Below are 18,826 nucleotides of genomic sequence, written 5' to 3'. Positions count from 1 at the left end.
AGATGATGACCTGAGAAAAAGGGTGCGATGTGGACACCAAAAGAACACTGAATTATGGATGCAACTCCGAAAAGAGGCTCCAAAGCCAAAGGCGGGCTCGCCTGGGAATTGAACCCAGGACCTCTCACACCCTAAGCGAAAATCATACCCCTAGACCAATGAGCCACCCAGAGCTAGATCCTATCCGGCCATATACTTCACTGCGCTCCTGGCTTCAGGTGCCCAGACATCCTGCTTCTGCAGTTGGCAAGTGCAGAAGGTCTGATGGGACTGGGTAGATTTCGGAGAAACCCCTTTCAGCCATACCTCCACTACCTTGGCCTGCCTTCCCAGCTTAATGTTTGTTAACACATCAAAAGCAAAGGACACGAGGCTGAATGAAAAGGAATCAAAGCTGTCTGTTGGAACCAATTACTTAGCTAGTAAATATGTCAACACAAACAAAAATATTTACAAAGAGCTAGAAAACAGCAATAATCACACCAGTCTATAAATCTGTAGATAAAAAAATAGCAAGTAACTATAGGCTTATTTCTATCCTTCCTGTAGTTTCAATGGTTTTGGAAAAAATTGTCGCCAAGCAATTAGTGGAACATTTAGAGTCTAAACCAGTTTCTTCACCCACAGCAGTTAGGATTAGAGAGAAATATGCTGCTGCATATGCATGTTCCATGGATTTATAAAAGGCCTTTGCTTTTGTTAAGGCATTTTTAACTAAAATTGGAAAATGTTGTATGCATTTTGCCCATTCATTTACACAACAGTGGCAATTTGGACTCTAAAATTGCAACAACATATTACATGCCCCACCAGAGACAAAAATATTTTAGACCACTACTACATCACAATGAAGGATGCATATCGATGTGTTCCCAGAGCAGCTTTAGGACTCTCTGACAACTGCCTGGTTCACCTTTTCCCAATATACAGACAAAAACTTTACAGACAAAATCTGCTTAGCCTGTAGTAAGGGCTGTAAAGAGATGGAGCAACAAAACAGAGCGGGCATTACAACCCTGTTTCGGCTGCACTGATTGTAGTGTTTCTGAAGCTGCGGTTCCTGGGCACCACCATCTGACATGACCTGACAACATGTTCTCACTCCTAACTCGTCACATATTGTGACGAGGATTGGTCAGGACCCCTTTGGTGTCACTTCTTGACGCTTAGGGTACCCCTTTAGCGTCATTTTTCGACGTGCAGGGTCCTCCAGTACTTTACATAAGAATCCCTTGGCGTCAATGTGCTGACGTGAAAGGCACTGGGAATAATATTGCTATTATTGTATATATGTTGGGGTGTGATTTTTTTTCAGTGCACACAGTCACAACAGTTTCATTTATATTACACTCATTACACATTTAACCTAACCCCTGCCCCTAAACCTAACCATTTGTCAACAAAACACAAGATATAACAGTATATAAGATGTAACAATATATAATATTCAAAGGGTTCCAAAGCAAAATGATTGATTTGTGAGAAGAATAGACACGATCACCGTCTCCGTCCGCCATCTTTTTGAATGAGATGTGAGTGCGTAACAGAGCGGGATCATTTTCATTGATTAAAACCTTTTGTTATTCGCATAAAGATATTGCACGGCTTCAGTAGACTCGGAATGCAACAGGAATTGTTTGTAATGATTTTATAGTGTTTGTTTATGGGCAGTTTTTGCAGTAAATACCTGTGACTGTACTTATATTTGCCTGTTGCGTGTTTTATTGTTCAGAAGTGGGTAGGTTTAGGGTAGGGGTGGGGTTAGGTGCGCCATGGAAGTATACATTTATATAAAATATTTTCTGTTTTTACAAATGCATGCAAACCATTAAATTAAGACACAAAACTGAAAACAATGGAGGACCCAGCGTGTCGAAAATGACGCTAAGGGGTACCTTGAGCATCAAAAAGTGATGCTAAAGGGACCTGACTAAGTGTCAATATGTGACGAATTGGAAGTGAGAATGTGTTGGACCTGAAGTGCGTTGTGGCTAGAAGAGATACAGCTCAGACCAGAAACCAACAATGGAATGAACTGTTCTGCCTATTAGATATATTACCATGTTAAACTCTCAGAGAGTTGTCATGACAGAACTAATAATTACAACAAAGGCAAATAAAATGACAAAGCCAGAAAATAGTAAAACAATTCAACTGTATAATTTATTCATCCTGTAATGCATTCTGGGAGTCAGCATAGTATTTGCAGCTGAAAATAAGTAAAGACAACTCAAAGTTTGTAGTAACAGAGATGTATATACTGTATAACATGATTTTTTTGTGAATTTTGAATTGAACTGAATTGCCCCGCTGTACTTTCATTCACTAATCCACTAATATAGTCAAGTTGAACGAGTGAGTTAAATCGAGTGAGTGAATTCAGATACCGAGTATGCCAGAAGCACTGCCAATTTTGCACAGTTTGTTGCTTGAAGGAAGACAAACCCTGTCCCGGCGCACTCGCTCCAGAACTCTTAGGAGCAGAGAAATTGGGGGAAATGTGTACAGACGCAGCCTCATCCACATCTGTACCACAGCATCCAGTCCCAGAAGAGCTGTATGTATGAGGGAGAACAAGAGAGGACAATGTGAGGTCTCTTAAGAGACAAAGAAATCCACTTAGACCTGACCAAACACCCTCCAGTTCTGGTCCACCACCTCGGGTTGGAGCCTCAATTCCCCGGGCCTTGGCCCTTGCCTCGACAGGATGTCTGCTCTCTGATTGAGGTACCCAGGGATGTAAACTGCTTTCAAAGAAAAGAGTTTTCCCTGGGCCTACAGAAGGATCTGGTACACCAGGCTGTATAGGGGGCGTGAACACAGAGCCCCCCAGGGGCTGATGTAAGAGACCACCAATGTTGTCTGTGCAAACAAGCACATGATGGCCTCTCAGGTCTGGGAGAAAGGGTTTGATTGGACAAAAAATGGCCTGCATCTCCAAGCAGTTGATGTGCCACGAGAGATGGCAGCTTTCCCACAGACCCTGGGCAGAGTGGCCGCTCATGTCCGCTCCCCAGCCAGTGTGGGAGACATTTGTTGTTAACATTACGTGATGACAAGGAGCCCCCAACACTAAGCCTTGTGACAGCGACCAAGGTTTCCTCCGAATGTCTAAGGCACGTAAGCATCGACACCACTGCAAGGGTCTTAAGTACAGCAGGCCAAAAGGTATCACGTTGGACGTAGCTGACATCAGACCCAACAGTCTCTGAAACTGTTTGAGAGTGAATGATTGGAATAACTTCACCCTCTTTATGGCTGTGAGGATCGACTCAGTCCGAGTAGAAGACAGATATTCCTGCATCACGGTTGAATCCCACACCATGCCTAGATAAGTGGTTCTCTGTACTGGAGAAAGCACACTTTTCTTGGCAGCCTTAACCACAGCTCTTTCATATGGGTGAGTATGGCATCGCAGTGCTGAACCTCCATCTGCTCTGATTGAGCTAATATCAACCAATCATCAATATAATTGATTATGTGGATTCATACCAAAATTTATTATTAATGTAGACATATAGGCCTTTTGAATGTAATGTAAGGGAGTAATGAAATATAGGATAAATTACAGATTTTTTTTTATTATAACAGTCTTGTGCATTTCTATTTATACAAAATTAATGTTAATAGACTAAATAACAAAACCTTTCTAGATATTATAGTAGATATTATTATTAAAACTGTATCCTTTAAAAATGCAATTTACAGATTTTTACATCCTCAACACAGTCCTCAACACAATTCAAGCTACTGCTACTGTCAGTTCAAGCTACTGTGTATATATGTGATGCGATCTAGGAAAACCCAACGCATGGTGAAATTTTAACTTTTTTAGGTTTTGAAGCTGGATTTAAGGTCTTTCCAAAGCTGTTTTTATATTGACCATAGCTTGAACATAACAAAAGTGATGGCTATCTTAAGTTGGCTGATGATTTTCAGGAATGGAATTTTGAGAAAAACGACACATTCAGCACAAGATTTTTAAATTTCCTAAAATAACCAGGTGTTGGCTGTTTGCACTGCGTGATCAATCATTGTATGAAATCAAAGTACGGTGAGAGCATTTCAAAAGCATGGAGCCGTCTGCTTTGCTCTCTAGCCCTTGTGGTACTTTGATGTTGTACAACAATCGATCAGCTCATCACAAACAACCAACACCTGGTTATTTTAGGCAATTTAGAAATCCTGTGATGAACGTGTCACCGGGAAGTGGCACCTCTGGTCACCCTTCTTAACTTTTTGGGTATGATGCAACGAGCTTTCCACATCTGCTTTTGGCAATTATTTGCCATTCTTCTCCTCACCTCTTCACTTCTCAAGCTCTGTCAGATTGGATGGGGGCAGACGCACATTTTTAGGTTTCTCCAGAAATATTTGATTGGGTTCAAGCCTGAGCTGTGGCTGGGCCACTCGAGGACATTCACTGAGTTGTCTAAAATCCACTCTTGCTGTGTGCTTAGGGTCATTGTCCTGTTGGAAGGTGAACCTTCTGCCCAGTCTGAGGTTCTGAATGCTCTGAATTGTTTGGCTACATGCTTCTATGAATCTTCAATGCTTCAGAATTTTTTCTGAACTCTTCCCCAGATCTGTGCCTTGATGCAATCCTGTCTCTGAGCTCTACAGGCAGTTCTTTTGACCTCAGGACTTGGTTTTTGCTCTGATTAGCATTTTCAGCAGTTAGGCCTTTTATTGAGAGGTGTGTGCCTTTCAAAATCATACTCATTCAAATTAATTTGCCACAGGTTAACTCCACTCAAAGTCTAGTAATATCGACAAGCTATATGATTGCACCAGAGCTAAGTTTCAAGTGTTTCAGTTTTTGTTCAGTTTCGTTTTTTTATTTCTAATAAATTTGCAAAGTTGTTTCAAACCTAGGCTGCATTTCCCAAAAGCATCGTAACCCTAAGTTGATCGTAGCTCCATTGATTTCAGTGGGTCTACTAAGTACTTAAAGGTGCCATAGAATGGAAAACTGCATTTACCTTGACATAGTTAATAATAACAGTGAAGAAGACGCGAATCCCAACATAACACGGACTGTGATGCTATAGTCAGGATCATTAATAGTTAACGTCCCCAACATTTGCATATACCAGAAACAAGTGAAGACAAAATGGCAGATCATGGAAATAAATGTTATGGGATGTGCAGGGAAGGGTTTGTGTCTGTATTCAGAAAAGCACAGAAAACAAATAACGCGTTCTAGAAAAATAACTTGAGCCACTAAAGGGACATGGTTTGTTGACTGTTACATTACAGTACATAAGATTTCACTTACCACATAAACAGAGTAAGGAGAGATGAGGATGATGGCAAATGATTCACAGATCCTGAGCACCACTGACAAGCATCTGATCTTGTAAAATGCGTGGTAAGTACTGCCGCTGTAGTATACACAGAGCATGTGTGATCACAAATCTCGAAAGTGAAAGTAAAAAGCGATTGTGCATTCAAAAGCAGTTTCAATGCCTGGCATATTAGTGGCTTCCTGATTAAATATATATTTTCCTCCCTGTGTTTTCTTCCTGCTGCCTGAGCTACTGAAATTAGCTGCACTGTAAAACAGCCAATCAGAGCTTTATCATCATTTAATCATTATTATTCATGACCCTTCCAAATAAGGTAATAACAGACCACTTCATTCTAGAGACAAATCCTAGGGATGTAAATGAACATGTAAAACCATTTCTGGAGATTTTTGCCCTTACCTAAGCCACTTAGCTTATATGTATATATCAGAGAACAATTTTAAATATTTTATCAGTGCATTCTATGGCACCTTTAAGCTTACGATGCTTTTGGGAATCGCAGCCCTGTTTGCTTTGCTCAGTCTGATACTACAATTGTTTAAATATTTTTTTTTCTCATTAATCTACACTCTGTACCTCATAATGACAAAGTGAAAACAGAATTTTAGAAATGTCTTTGGCAGCAATTACAGCCTTGAGTCTTTTAGGGTATGACGCAACAAGCTTTGCATACCTGGAATGGGGGATTTTCTGCTATTCTTCTTTGCAAATCCCCTCAAGCTCAGTCAGGTTGGATGGGCCACTGTAGGACATTAACAGAGTTTTCCCTAACCACTCCTGTGTTGCCTTGGCTGTGTGCTTAGGATCATTGTCCTGTTGGAAGGTGAACCTTCGGCCTAGTCTGAGGTTCTGAATGCTCTGGACTGGGTTTTCATTAAGGCTATGTGCATTTAGTTTTTCTTCTAATCTGACTAGTCCCTTAGTCCCTGCTGCTGAAAAACAGCCCCACAGCATGAGGCTACTACCAGCACACTTTACTTTTGGGATGGTACTCTACAGGTGATGAGCAGAGCTGGTTTCCTTCAAACATGATGCTTAGAATTGAGGTTCATCAGACCTCATCTTGTTTCTCAGAGTCTGAGGGTTCTTTAGGTGCTGCAAATTCCAAGTGTATTTTCTTCACTGAAGAGAGGATTGAGTTTGGCCACACCGCCATAAAGCCCAGATCGATGGAGTGTTGCAGTGATGTTTGTCCTTCTGTAGGTTTCTCCCATCTACACATATGATCATGGATCTCAACTGGAGTGACCATCAGTTTTGTGATCACCAGTCTAGATGAGGCCCTTTTCCATCAGTTGCTCAGTTTGGCTGGGTGCACAGCTGTTGGAAGAGTCATGGTTGTGCCAAACCTCTTCCATTCGAGAATTATGGAAGCCAATTTAAACAATTGTTGTATCAGGCTGCAACATTACAGCCTGAAAAATAAAATAAATGAAGTCTAACTTTTTTGAGCTGCATATACACATTATAACCCTCATCATTAAAGTAAAAATATAATTTAAAAAAATTCTGGAGGATTATTAAAAATGAATAGCCCTTAGAGCAGTGGTTCTCAACTCCAGTCCACGGGGCCCACTGCTCTGCACATTTAGTTGAGAACAACTGCCTTAGAGTATACCATTATAAACTTGTTCAGCAAGTTGCAAGCAATCAACTTCCAGATTAAAGACCAGGCTAATTGCCCCACCTGACATCAATAGTAGTGGTGCTGATTACCTGAGAATAAAACAAGCTGTTAAAAATTCCACTGTTAGTAGTGCATGGTACGGCAAAGAATTCACAATGGTTGGGAAGGTGCTTTCAAAAGACCTCCTGGATAAAGTTGTAGAAAGGTACAAGTTAGGAGAAGGCTACAAAAACTTTTCAAAGGCTTTAGCTATCCCTCAGAGTACTGTTCAGAGCACCATTAAGAAGTGGATAGCATATGGCACCAGAGCACATTGCCTAAATCAGGCCATCTGTCCTTATTGCGGTGAATTGTGGGATTGAAGGTGTGCACTCTATAACGCTTTCAACAATGTACTCTACTGTGGTTTCAGACACATCACTGCAAATGGTTGTCCCCTCAAGTAGTGCTCTATTTAGGAGTATGGCAGGATTTTTGGGCACAGCTAATCTATGTTACAGCTAGCCCTGTGTTAGGTTGTGCCCCACGTCCACCACCTATGTACAATGAGACCAGACTGTTTAGCTTATTTCTTCAGGTTTTGTGAACTGTGAATTTTAATTCAGTTTAACGTACTTAATGGCACGATTGTGCTTTCATACAATACTGCCAAATCATTATTCTCTCCTGTACAAACAAACAAACAATATATATGTATGTATGTATGTATATATATATAAATAAATAAATAATAGGCCCTTCTCTTTAATCCAGATCTGGTCAATACAAGGCTATAATCTTTGTGGGTTGAGGGAAAGCTAGTTGTGTGGACTGAAGCCGGGCCATAGGAATGCTATATGTGATTGCTGAACACACATAACTCTTCTTTTAACTTAAAACAGTTCCAACAAAGATGTCAAACAGAGGTAGTATGTTCTGCAGGAACCACCCTTAAGGGTACCCCTAGTGTTTTGTTTTTTTAGTTTCACCGACTGAGCTCTAATAGGTATGGCAGGAAGAAAGAAGCCATTTAATGTGTTGCTGTGGAAACACACATCCTATGCTGAAGTGTTCCACAGTGAGGAAGGAGTGAGGAATGAGAGAAAGTCTTTGTTGCAGCTTGGTTTTAGTAAATACTCTTTTTGCACTGAGGGAGAAGTTTTGAATTGAACGGTGTGTTCTTAAAGTACAATAAACTCTCATATGTTGAAAGTTCAAGGAACATTTGATTGTCATGAACTTAAGACATTGCCTTAAACAGGATTTGTGCCTAAAAATCAAATATAAATATCAAAGAATGGGGAAAAATGCTGTTCTTCAGAGAAAATTTTGTTGATATTGCTTATCTTTAAATTTTCAGCTACATTTCAGAATGGCTGTGGCTCTCAGCAAAATCATTTCTATTAAGGTGAAGGTTAAACCTGTAATACCACAGAATTTGGTTTTAGGGTTACATAGGGGAGAGTGGGGTAAGTTGAACCAGTGGGTAAGTTGACCCACCTCCTGTATCTTGGCAACTGTACACTTTTACTATTTATTATTTTTCATGTAACCATGTATTTTGGAATCATACATAATTTCTGCCAGACTATGAGCATAACATATATAATGGCTGTTATATTAAAGCAACTTTATCCAGGTCTAAAAATAATTATGATGCATATAGGTGATTTAGCAACCTATAAAACCATGCAAATCGTTAAGCTAAATATTAGCCTGAATTGGTAAGATAACTAGTTTTTTTTTAAATGCCATGGGGCTATGGAGCAAACGGAGTCAAATGTGGGGAAAGTTGAGCCAACATTTTAACTTACCCCACCATAAGGTAAAAGTTAAGTTAAATATCTAAAGTATAACTGGTATTTTAATGTGATATTATGCCACTGGTTTAGTTTATCATATATACAGTATCTCACAAAAGTGAGTACACCCCTCACATTTCAGCAATCATTGCAGTATATCTTCTCAAGGGACAATACTATAAAAAATGAAACTTGGATATATTTTAGAGTAGTCAATGTGCAGCTTGTATAAGCAGTGTATATCTACTGTCCCCTAAAAATAACTCAACATACAGCCATTATTTTCAAAATAGCTGGCAACAAAAGTGAGTGTGTTAAAACTGTGTCCAAAGTGTCAATATTTTGTGTCAAACAATTGTTAGCTAGCACTGCCTTAATTATTCTGTGCATAGAATTCACCAGAGCTGCACATGTTGTTGCTATAGGAAACATATAGGAAACATCCTGAAATTACTTTAGATACTTTCACTGTACTTCTGCCTCATTTTCCCTTGAGGACCACATAAGTAAAAAACGGCCCCACTCTTGTTGCCACCACTGGTTCTGTCTGGTAAGGAAAAGGTAAAGCACTACTAACAAAACATGGAAGACCTACTGCATGCCATGGTGTTAGCACGTCTCTCTGTTATCTCTGTTTGCCCTCTTGTGGAAATGTATGGTAGTACAATCCTCACAGCATAGAAGTAATTTTATTCTGTTAACATTGCCAAAGAATATTAATGATGCAAGTGTAAATGTATAAAATCAGCAAAAATTAAGTGAATAATAGTAAAGAAAATACTCAAAGATTAATAATTTGAAAAAGTGAACCATTTTAATAGGGCTGTCAATTGATTAAATGCAGCTAATATCTTTATTTATTGTAGTTTAGGTGCAGTGGTAGATTAATCAATTTTTTTAATATAACAAAAAATACAGTATACGTAAGAGTTGGGTTTACAGTTTTGTGAGGATGGAAATTATAATTTGGCAAAATTAAATGAAATAACATTAAACATTAAATTAATAAACAAACAAACAAAAAAAGTACTTACTGTATACTGTATGTGTTAACGCCATTCATTTTGACAAATCTAATTTTAATACACTGCCCTCCAAAAGTTTGGAAATGCCCTAGAAAAGTGGGGGTTTGGACAATATTGGCATGAATCCTTTTTAATTTGTGATAATTTTGCATTGATAAGGGACAACACAAACTATGAAAACATATTTAATTATATAAACAGTTTATACATAGAAAAAACTTAAATTTTCAATTAATCAACATATCCACCATTAGCAGCTATTACAGCTCTGCATAATCTGGGCCTAAATTCATTGTATTCTAAGCTTAAATGGCAATCACTTGTTGAAGCTATTACGGTGTGCTGACCCAAAAATGTTTTAAAAACCTGGGCCAAGTTTAAACCAGTAACCAGGCATCACAGCTGGCAAAGGGGCATGTCTGACTTTGACATGTATATATTGTCATTATTATGTAATCAAAATAAAAAAAATATCATTGCTGGTCTTCAATGATAATGTCAAGTTACTTTAATGTATTTGCACCAAAAAATGATAAGGATTTCTGATATCGTCCAGAACCACACTTTGCCAGGGGTGTTTCCAAACTTTTTGAGGGCAGTGTACATGAAATGTTTAATCAAGAAATACATAGAAATACACTAGGAGTAAAATATAAAATGATGTGCACAATTTAAATGTACATTTTGCTGTTTACACAGAAGTAAATAACTCACAAATATGCTTTAGATCTACAAGAAGTGTACTCTTGTTAGTTTGCGCAAGCAATGAAACACCAGCATTTAATGTTGTAACTCCTTGATGAAACATGCAGGCGATATTAGCTGTGCCTCTGTTTTTTCGTCCTCATCAATAAGATGCTGAATATAACATGAAGTTCCTACTAGAATATGGCCAGTAGTCTGCATAGTGAAGAGTGTCCATTTTAGGACTTCCCTTTTAACAGAGAGAAAAGAAGATTAGTGAGACATAAGCCTTTTGTGGTTACTTTCTATAATATATTAAGGTAAATTACCTTATCTGTTGTTTTACATAATTTATTATGGACTGCACTTTATACAAGACTGTATTTGTATACCAGCTGAGTGAATAGGTACAAGTATTTACAGTGGCACACAAAGCCTAGTCTTTACCAAATCTGTTTTTCTCAAGAAAGAGAGGTTAGTGTGAACCATATCTTAATTTCAAAAGCTTTCACTGGAACTTAAAACATACATTGCAGAGATGCACAAATCTGGAAAAGGCCATTAAACCATTGCTAAACACCTGGGATGCATGAACCCTCAATAAGACCTGTTTTTTTCCCTGTTTACAAATGTAGAAAATTCTGTATTGTTGTTACTCTCCCTAGGAGCAGACATCATGCAATAGTCACTCAGAGAATTAAATTATTATAAGTGAGAGAAAAACTTTTCAGATTATTAATTTAGTTTGGTTAAATGTTTTTAGTTTACATTTATTTTAATTAATTAATCTCACAAGTACTACTGTTGCAATAAAATTGTGATCTCAGAGTGTTTTTGTTAATGTTCATTTCATCTAATGGCCTGTGCTGGCTTACATTCTTTAATTGTTATTTTATTATAATATTTCTTTCTCAAACTACAGAGCTTCTAATGACACACATGGATATACACTGACCAAAATTATAAACGCAACACTTTTGTTTCTTCCCTCCATTTTTCATGAGCTGAACTCAAAGATCTAAGACTTTTTCTATGTACACAAAAGGCCTGTTTCTCTCAAACATTGTGCACAAATCTATCTAAATCTGTTAAGTAAAAGGAAAGGAAAGGACATGACATGACATGACATGACATGTAGCCAAGTATGGTGACCCATATGCATTTAACCCATCCAAGTGCACACACACATACACACACACACCTGGAGCAGTGGGCAGCCATATTGCTATTGTTACAGCACCCAGGGAGCAGTTGGGGGTTCAGTGCCTTGCTCAAGGGACTCACCTCAGTCGTGGTATTGAGGGTGGAGAGAGTGCTGGTTATTCACTCCCCCAACCTTCAATCCCTGCCGGACCTGGGACTCAAACCTGCATACTTTTGGGTACAAGCCCGACTCCCTAAACTTTAGGCCACGGCTGCCCCCTGTTAGTGAGCACTTCTCCTTTGCTGAGATAATCCATCCACCTCACAGGTGTGGCATATCAAGATGCTGATTAGACAGCATGATTATTGCACAGGTGTGCCTTAGGCTGGCCACAATAATAGGCCTGGTGTGGTTACACGTGGTCTGTGGTTGTGAGGCCGGTTGGATGAACTGCCAAGTGCTCACTAACACAGATTTAGACAAATTTGTGAACAATATTTGAGAGAAATAGGCCTTTTGTGTACATAGAAAAAGTCTTAGATCTTTGAGTTTAGCTCATGAAAAATGGGGGCAAAAACAAAAGTGTTGCGTTTATAATTTTGGTCAGTGTACATGCACAAACACACTTACCTTAGCATTCTCTTTGCCTTATAGCACTGCAAATCATATGAAACAGAGTACATTCCATACAAGGTTGCCTGCACATTTAGGCAGCCAATAAAATCCTGTGGGTGGTTTTTGTAAAGATCGAAAGTGAGTTTGGCAACGTCTTTTCTTGGTTTTTTCCAGCTACATCCAGGATCACTCTTGGTTGTATGTTTCTTGTAGTAATGCCATAAAGAGAGAAAAAAAAACAAGATTTTACTTATAATATGTGGTATTTGGTGATTCACTCAGACCTTAGGTCTTGGTTGTTTTCCCTAGCATTTAGTTGGTGTTCTCAGTTCTGGTTCTTGTTTATTTAGTGTTTCTGTATTGTATTTTTTATTTTTTTTAATTTCTAGTGTCTTGTTTGTTTTGATTTATCTATATAAAAATGTTTTGTCTCCATTTAGATTCAGTCCCCCCCTTGTCTCTGAGCCCTCCTCCTCCCTGGGCCTGATGTGACGTTAAAGTGTCCATCAGATTCAAACTTCAGAATCTCGGCCTAAGTAAGTATCTAATACTACTGCATTTTCGGCTATACTACTCATATTGCTGAATAGTTGTAAGTATATTCGATATAGGAATGGTGCAAACTTGTTTTAGACAGTGCAAACTGTCAACTTGAGATTTGAATCTGTAGTGGAAGGAATTACTACATCAAACTGTTTTAGTGACCAGCCCTACTTGTATGTACATAATATGGATCTGTTCCAAAACCTAGTGAGCTGTATTGTATTGTATGTGCACTATCCAAAGGTTGTTCCAAAAGGTCTCCTGAGAAAACTAATTTCTGTTCAATTCTATGGAACCATCAAATGTATTCTTTGCTGGGATGTTTTGTTGTATCAAAACAATATATACAAACAATAACAGCATTCACCACCAATATAACTGTATTGTATGTGTATATATTATTAACCTCAGGCGTTAACTCTGTGTAGCTGAAATTCAGTGTAAAAGCCTTGATCCTGATCCTGAAGAGCATGCACTGGTTGCCTAGAAACATGCAAAGGTCACATGACTGAGAGGCTGCCTATGCAGAGCATTGCAGATTGATCACTTGTGAGATACCGTGACCTTTAAAAAGGTTTCTTAGAAGCCAAAAGAGAGCAGGGAATCTAACTACTGTAGGCTTTGGAAAAGACCCTATATGTTAAATGTTTCTGTACTGTACTCACACAGACCGTGTATGTTTTTCTTTCCTCATAATGCAGAAGAGAAATGACAATAAAAACAGCTTGATATGAGAGATGCTATAAAGAGGTCCACTCCATTCTTTACACTTACCCTTTCTACTTTCTTTTGACCTGGAAGGTGTCTCTGAAAAAAAGAAAAAATAATGTGTCCTTTATGCGTGTGTTGACACCTAATATATATATATACGACTCAGTGGCTGTCTCACTGCTATATTTGTGAGAAATAGGTCAATAAGTTGAGAATAGACATGACTCAGATGTCTACTGCACAAGATCTAAACTTAGTTTGTGCAGTTCAGGGGTTCCACCAGCAGGTGCTATCAAAGTGTAGGTTAATTGCAGGGAACATAAATTTGCATGTCCCTAGTTGTAGTTGATACAAGCATGATGTTTGTCAGTAGAAAATGATTATGGAATTGTGAATTATGTTTGCATTATGGTACTATAAACCACTATATAGTGCTATAATCATAGAATTTCACTATGGGGGCTATGCTACAGAACATATAAATTGAAAACAATCATTTGAGCACAAGAAAGATGATAAAAAGTACACAGCCCAAGAAAATTATGAAGATACATCATTCTCAGACTGGTGTATTGTAATCTCAGGCAAAGACTATTACAAATCCATATTATATAACTAACATATTTCCTATTTATTATTGCTCCTGTTTCAACAGAGTCCATTGATATTTAAATAGCTACTAGGACATACTTTAAATACTGTATCACCTTTTAATTTGATTAAATTCAGCAGGTGTATTCACTACAGTATGTAGTGTATGAGTATTTAAGCCTATAGCCTGTATATAGTATAGTACACATACACTATATACATATGGTCTAGGTCTAATGTATACATCTTACTACCTCAAATGTATTATTATAATCCCCACCATCACAGAATTAATTGCGAATTTTACAGTCAGTTTTAACAAATATGACTATGTAATATAATATGTTAATCCACCTCAGAAGAAAACACTGACCTGCTGTGGAGCCCACTTCTGTCCTTCCCCTAAGACCATGATGACAGTGTTTTCTTTTAAGGTCTGAAAAAAATCCTCTGTATCCACTCCAGTTCCATCCTCATCCAACACAAAAGCACTGACACAGTGCATGTGGAATACATCCATCACCTAGAGGGGAAAAAGAATTCGAAGAGTTTTATATTTACATTTACATTTAGTCATTTAGCAGTTACTTTCATCCAAAGTGACTTAATGAGGACAATAGGAAAAATCAAACCAATAAAAGACCAATAATATGTAAGAGTTGTGACAAGTCCTAGAAGCTACTTTTAGACGGTCACAAGAAAACAAGTGCTAGTGTTAAAGGGTCAAGGTTTATTTTTTTTTATTAAATAAAAAGAAAAACAGGTATAGAAATAGGATGGAAGTTCTAGTGTTAGAGGGTCAAGTGTGTGAAGGATTTTGTGTCTTGGGGATGGCACTATAATGTGCCATTCACTTGAAGAACGCAAGTTTCTGGAGGGCACCTAAGTCTGAAGCAGTGAATTTAGGTAAAGGGGTGCTAAGCAAGTGGTTGTTTTATAGGCAAACATCAATACCGTGAATTTTATATGAGCAGCTATTGGTAGCCAGTGCAAATTGATGGACAAAGGTGACATGCGCTCTTTTCAGTTTTTTAAAGACTAATCTTGTAGCCGCATTCTGCACTAGTTGCAGAGGTTAGATAAAACTAGCTTAAAGACCTACCAAGAGATCATTGCTATAATCCAGCCTCCACCAGCAAAAATAACTGGACTGAATCTACTGTTTGCTATTTCAAAGAAATTTTAGAGTATATTAATGTATATCTTGTAATCTGTATGGCTGGATAATTAAGGTAGCAAAGTTGTAAAGGCCTCAAAATTAAGCAAATCTGTTTAACCAAGATGAATATGAAGAAACTGAATTAAAAGTGAATGCTTATACCAACATAACATAAGACTCTTTATGATTCTTAATTCCTGTCCTCACCTTGTTCCGTAGGTCTTCCAGGTTATTTACCATGATGCCTTTCTTAACGGAGTGATCAGAGTTGACGACCCGAAAGGGTCTGGAGTGCTGAGGCCAGCGTGGTAAAAGCTGCTGTGTCACAGATCCACAGGCTGAAATGCATCTGTGTAGGTGACACACAGGCACAAAATAGCTTACTTGAAATCCCAGGTACCAATTTTACACAAATATGAGGAAGGTTAATCTTATTTTGGAATAGAACAACAAATAGCATATAAACAGACAGTCACAATGCGAGCACATTTACTTTGACAGGGAGGTTGAGAACACATCAAGGGATTTCTTGGCATTTTCCATTGTAATGAATAGTATAGCTCCAGTAACCTTTAAAATACAGTAAATAATGCAATAAATAACATAAGTAAAAAAGTAGCATCAACAATAACAACTAAAATATATGCTAGTGGCAAGCAACAGGGAGTGCTTAACAGGAACACATGTAGCACTGTCAAATACATACAATAACAAATACTGTGAACACAATATCTAATATCTAGATTCTGTCTATTAAGACAACAACATTATTTAAAGTTTAAAATCTATTGTGAGCTAAAATTCTTTTGTAAAGTTGAACATATAAGGATAGAGCTAAAGACTTTTTGACTATTATAAAAAGGATTACTTGTGTACCTAATTGTTCAAGAAATCATAATAAGACTAATTATAGTAATAATAATCACATAATACCTTAAAACGCAAGCTTTGTGGATCCGTTTTGTTTTCTGGTATTGTTCCGTATTTACAGTAAATCTGTGTGTCTGGTCTGTTCGTTGCTTTGGAGTATCATTGCAAAACTCATTTTTTCACCTTTGTTCCACTTGACAGCAAGAGTATTTGGTCATGCTATGTTGAGCAATAATTTTTAAGAATCTTTCAGCTCAGTCACACCACTCGTGACCAGAGGTTTATCAGTGGTGTATAAATAAATAAAAGATATATGGAAATATATGTAGTGCATACTACTATGTTAAAAAGATTTATATAACTTTATATAACCTAGCTTGTAGAGCAGTAAGGCCAATCATTTAAATGCCAGAAGGGGAAAAACATTTGTGCAAGATGTAAATAAAGTAAGTAAAAAAAAAATAATACCATTTAGTGTCTATTTCCTTTGACCTGTTAGTAAATGTAAAAAATAAATAAATCAGTAAGTATTAGTATTGTTTTTGAAAACCATTAATTATGTCTTGTACAAAAGATCAGGATAATGTAACAATAGCCTCTAGAGTGCATTTTAAAGGGGGAATTGAGGTATCTTATAACAATAACTTGAACATGGATAAAGCTGTTTGTAACTATGTAAAATGATCTTGGGTTTTAATGTAAACGCTGTTTGACAGAGCTGTATGGCTTGATCCATCAGTTCAAATGTGTAATTTAATGCAAAAAATAAATGCTGAATCATTGTGACATGGTTTAGAGTTTTGGCAGCAGATTATGAGTTACTCACACTCATTAATTATGGGAAAAATTTAAGAGAAACGTTGAGGTTTTTTTGGCCTCTGTTCATATGTTTAGGGCATGGTTTAGAGGTTTGGCAGCAGATTATGAGTTACTTACACAAATTAATTACAGGAAAAATTAAGAGAAACATTGAGGTTTTTTTTTTTTTAATATGCTTAGAATTGAAGTTTCATTTTATACTGACACTTTTTTGAAAGCCTTATTTTATTTGTTTTTATTTCACTTTTATAATCATATAACTTGGAGGGGACATGGAATTTAAATAAGTGTAATGTTGTCATAGATTAAATAGGCATTTATATTTGAATACACTTCCATCACTGAAAGTGCCCCAGACTCTCCATCTAGAGTCCCCCCAGTAAAACTCCATTTCCACCTCTATTTCCACCTCTGAACCTAGGCATGGCCAACAGGAAAGACATATAGTTCCTACTTATTGATCTGAATTTGTATTTAAAAGAGAAATGTCATAATAAATGAGTTTTTTATTTTGTTTTCGCAAGCGACAGTGGTGTACCAGTTTTAACGCCATGAACTTCACAGACATAACCGACTGTGTTTTCATAACTTATGTGTGTTTTTAACATAAACTTGTGTGTGTTTGACAGTTTAAGTGCAAGAAGACATAAAAGAACTTAGTTTAGTACTCACATGCTATGTGACAGCCACTTTCTGTGTGTGTGTTTCCAATGTATGCACTCAGAAAACCGTATATCAGAAGTTTAAACTGATATGGCTTTAAAACACATTATTTTAGCCCAATAGACATGATGATCAAAACCAAACAGATGTTTTTCAGCAGAGTAAATGAGGTATAAGCTGTAAAGGCACAGCCCTATTCTGGAAAAGGGGGCGGGGAACAGCAGCTCACTTGCATTTAAAGATACATACACACAAACATGTTTCTGCTTCCACTCAAAATAGGCATTTTCAGAATGATATAATAAATGATCTGTGGGGCATTTTGAGCTAAAACTTCACAGAAACTTTCTGGGGAGACCTGAAACTTATATTACATCTTGTAGAAAGGGGCATAATAGATGCCCCTTAAATAATCTGAATAATGTTGGGCCTCACATCAAGAAGGTTCCCAGTCCTGGTCCTGGGTGAGCAGAGGGGTTTTCTGTGTGGATTGCATGCTCTATGTCTGTGTGGGTTTCTACCTTTTTTAATCCAAAGTCAAACAGGATAGACTCGATTAACGAAAGTGTCTATAGGTGTGATTGTAAGTGCGAATATGTGTGTGAGTGTCGCTATGATGAACTGGCCATCTGTCCAAGGGGTTCCCCTGCCTGCGGGCCATTGCACTGCCTATTCTCAGTGACTCTAAATAATAGGATAGCTATGGTATTCAGTGACATGGGTTTTAGTTACATTAATCCAGAGGTGTCCAACCCTGTTCCTGGAGATCTACCTTCCTTCAGAGTTTAGTTCCAACCCTGATCAGACTCACCTGTCTGTAATTATCAAGTGCTCCTTCAGATCCTAATTATTTGGTTCAGGTTTTTGATGGGCTGTCACTTGGGCCCTGCATGGGCAACCCAACAAATTTGTCCGTCAGCTCCACTTGGGCCCCATGTGTGTTAGCCCATAGGGGCACATGATGGGTCCATAGTGGGCTCTAAGTGGGGCCCATTTAGATTTTCATTATATGGGCCCACATGGATCCCAAGTGGGTTCTAATAATTGGGGCCAAGATGGGCCACATACAGAAACCTTATGGGGCCCAAATGGGTGACCACACTGGACCCACAAATGGCCCCTATATGGGGGGTTTTGTAGGACCACAGTAGGTGAGAACTGGGGACCATTTATATTTCTTTATTAATTCCTCTGGATAAAGTTAATGTGATAATGTGCAAAATCAACTTTAAAACCACTCCAACTTTTTTTTTTATTAATAATTTAATAAACAAAATATAAAACA

At 37.8% G+C, this 18,826-nt stretch overlaps 1 protein-coding gene across 1 annotated transcript; it reads right to left on the bottom strand.

The window, feature by feature from the left end:
* Positions 1-9,512: 9,512 nt before the first annotated feature.
* Positions 9,513-16,245, bottom strand: cidec (cell death inducing DFFA like effector c). The gene is made up of 7 exons (XM_051112861.1): positions 16,123-16,245; positions 15,683-15,759; positions 15,397-15,538; positions 14,404-14,553; positions 13,503-13,535; positions 12,201-12,391; positions 9,513-10,676 (listed from the first exon to the last, which is right to left on the bottom strand). The coding sequence occupies exons 2-7, from the start codon at positions 15,730-15,732 to the stop codon at positions 10,523-10,525; spliced, it is 720 nt and encodes a 239-aa protein (XP_050968818.1). The 5' UTR covers positions 15,733-15,759; positions 16,123-16,245; the 3' UTR covers positions 9,513-10,522.
* Between the last annotated feature and the right edge of the window lie 2,581 nt (positions 16,246-18,826).

The sequence above is a fragment of the Labeo rohita genome, chromosome 6, assembly GCF_022985175.1.
Source record: "Labeo rohita strain BAU-BD-2019 chromosome 6, IGBB_LRoh.1.0, whole genome shotgun sequence".
Lineage (NCBI taxonomy): Eukaryota > Metazoa > Chordata > Actinopteri > Cypriniformes > Cyprinidae > Labeo > Labeo rohita.
This window is presented reverse-complemented; position numbering and strand designations above follow the sequence as displayed.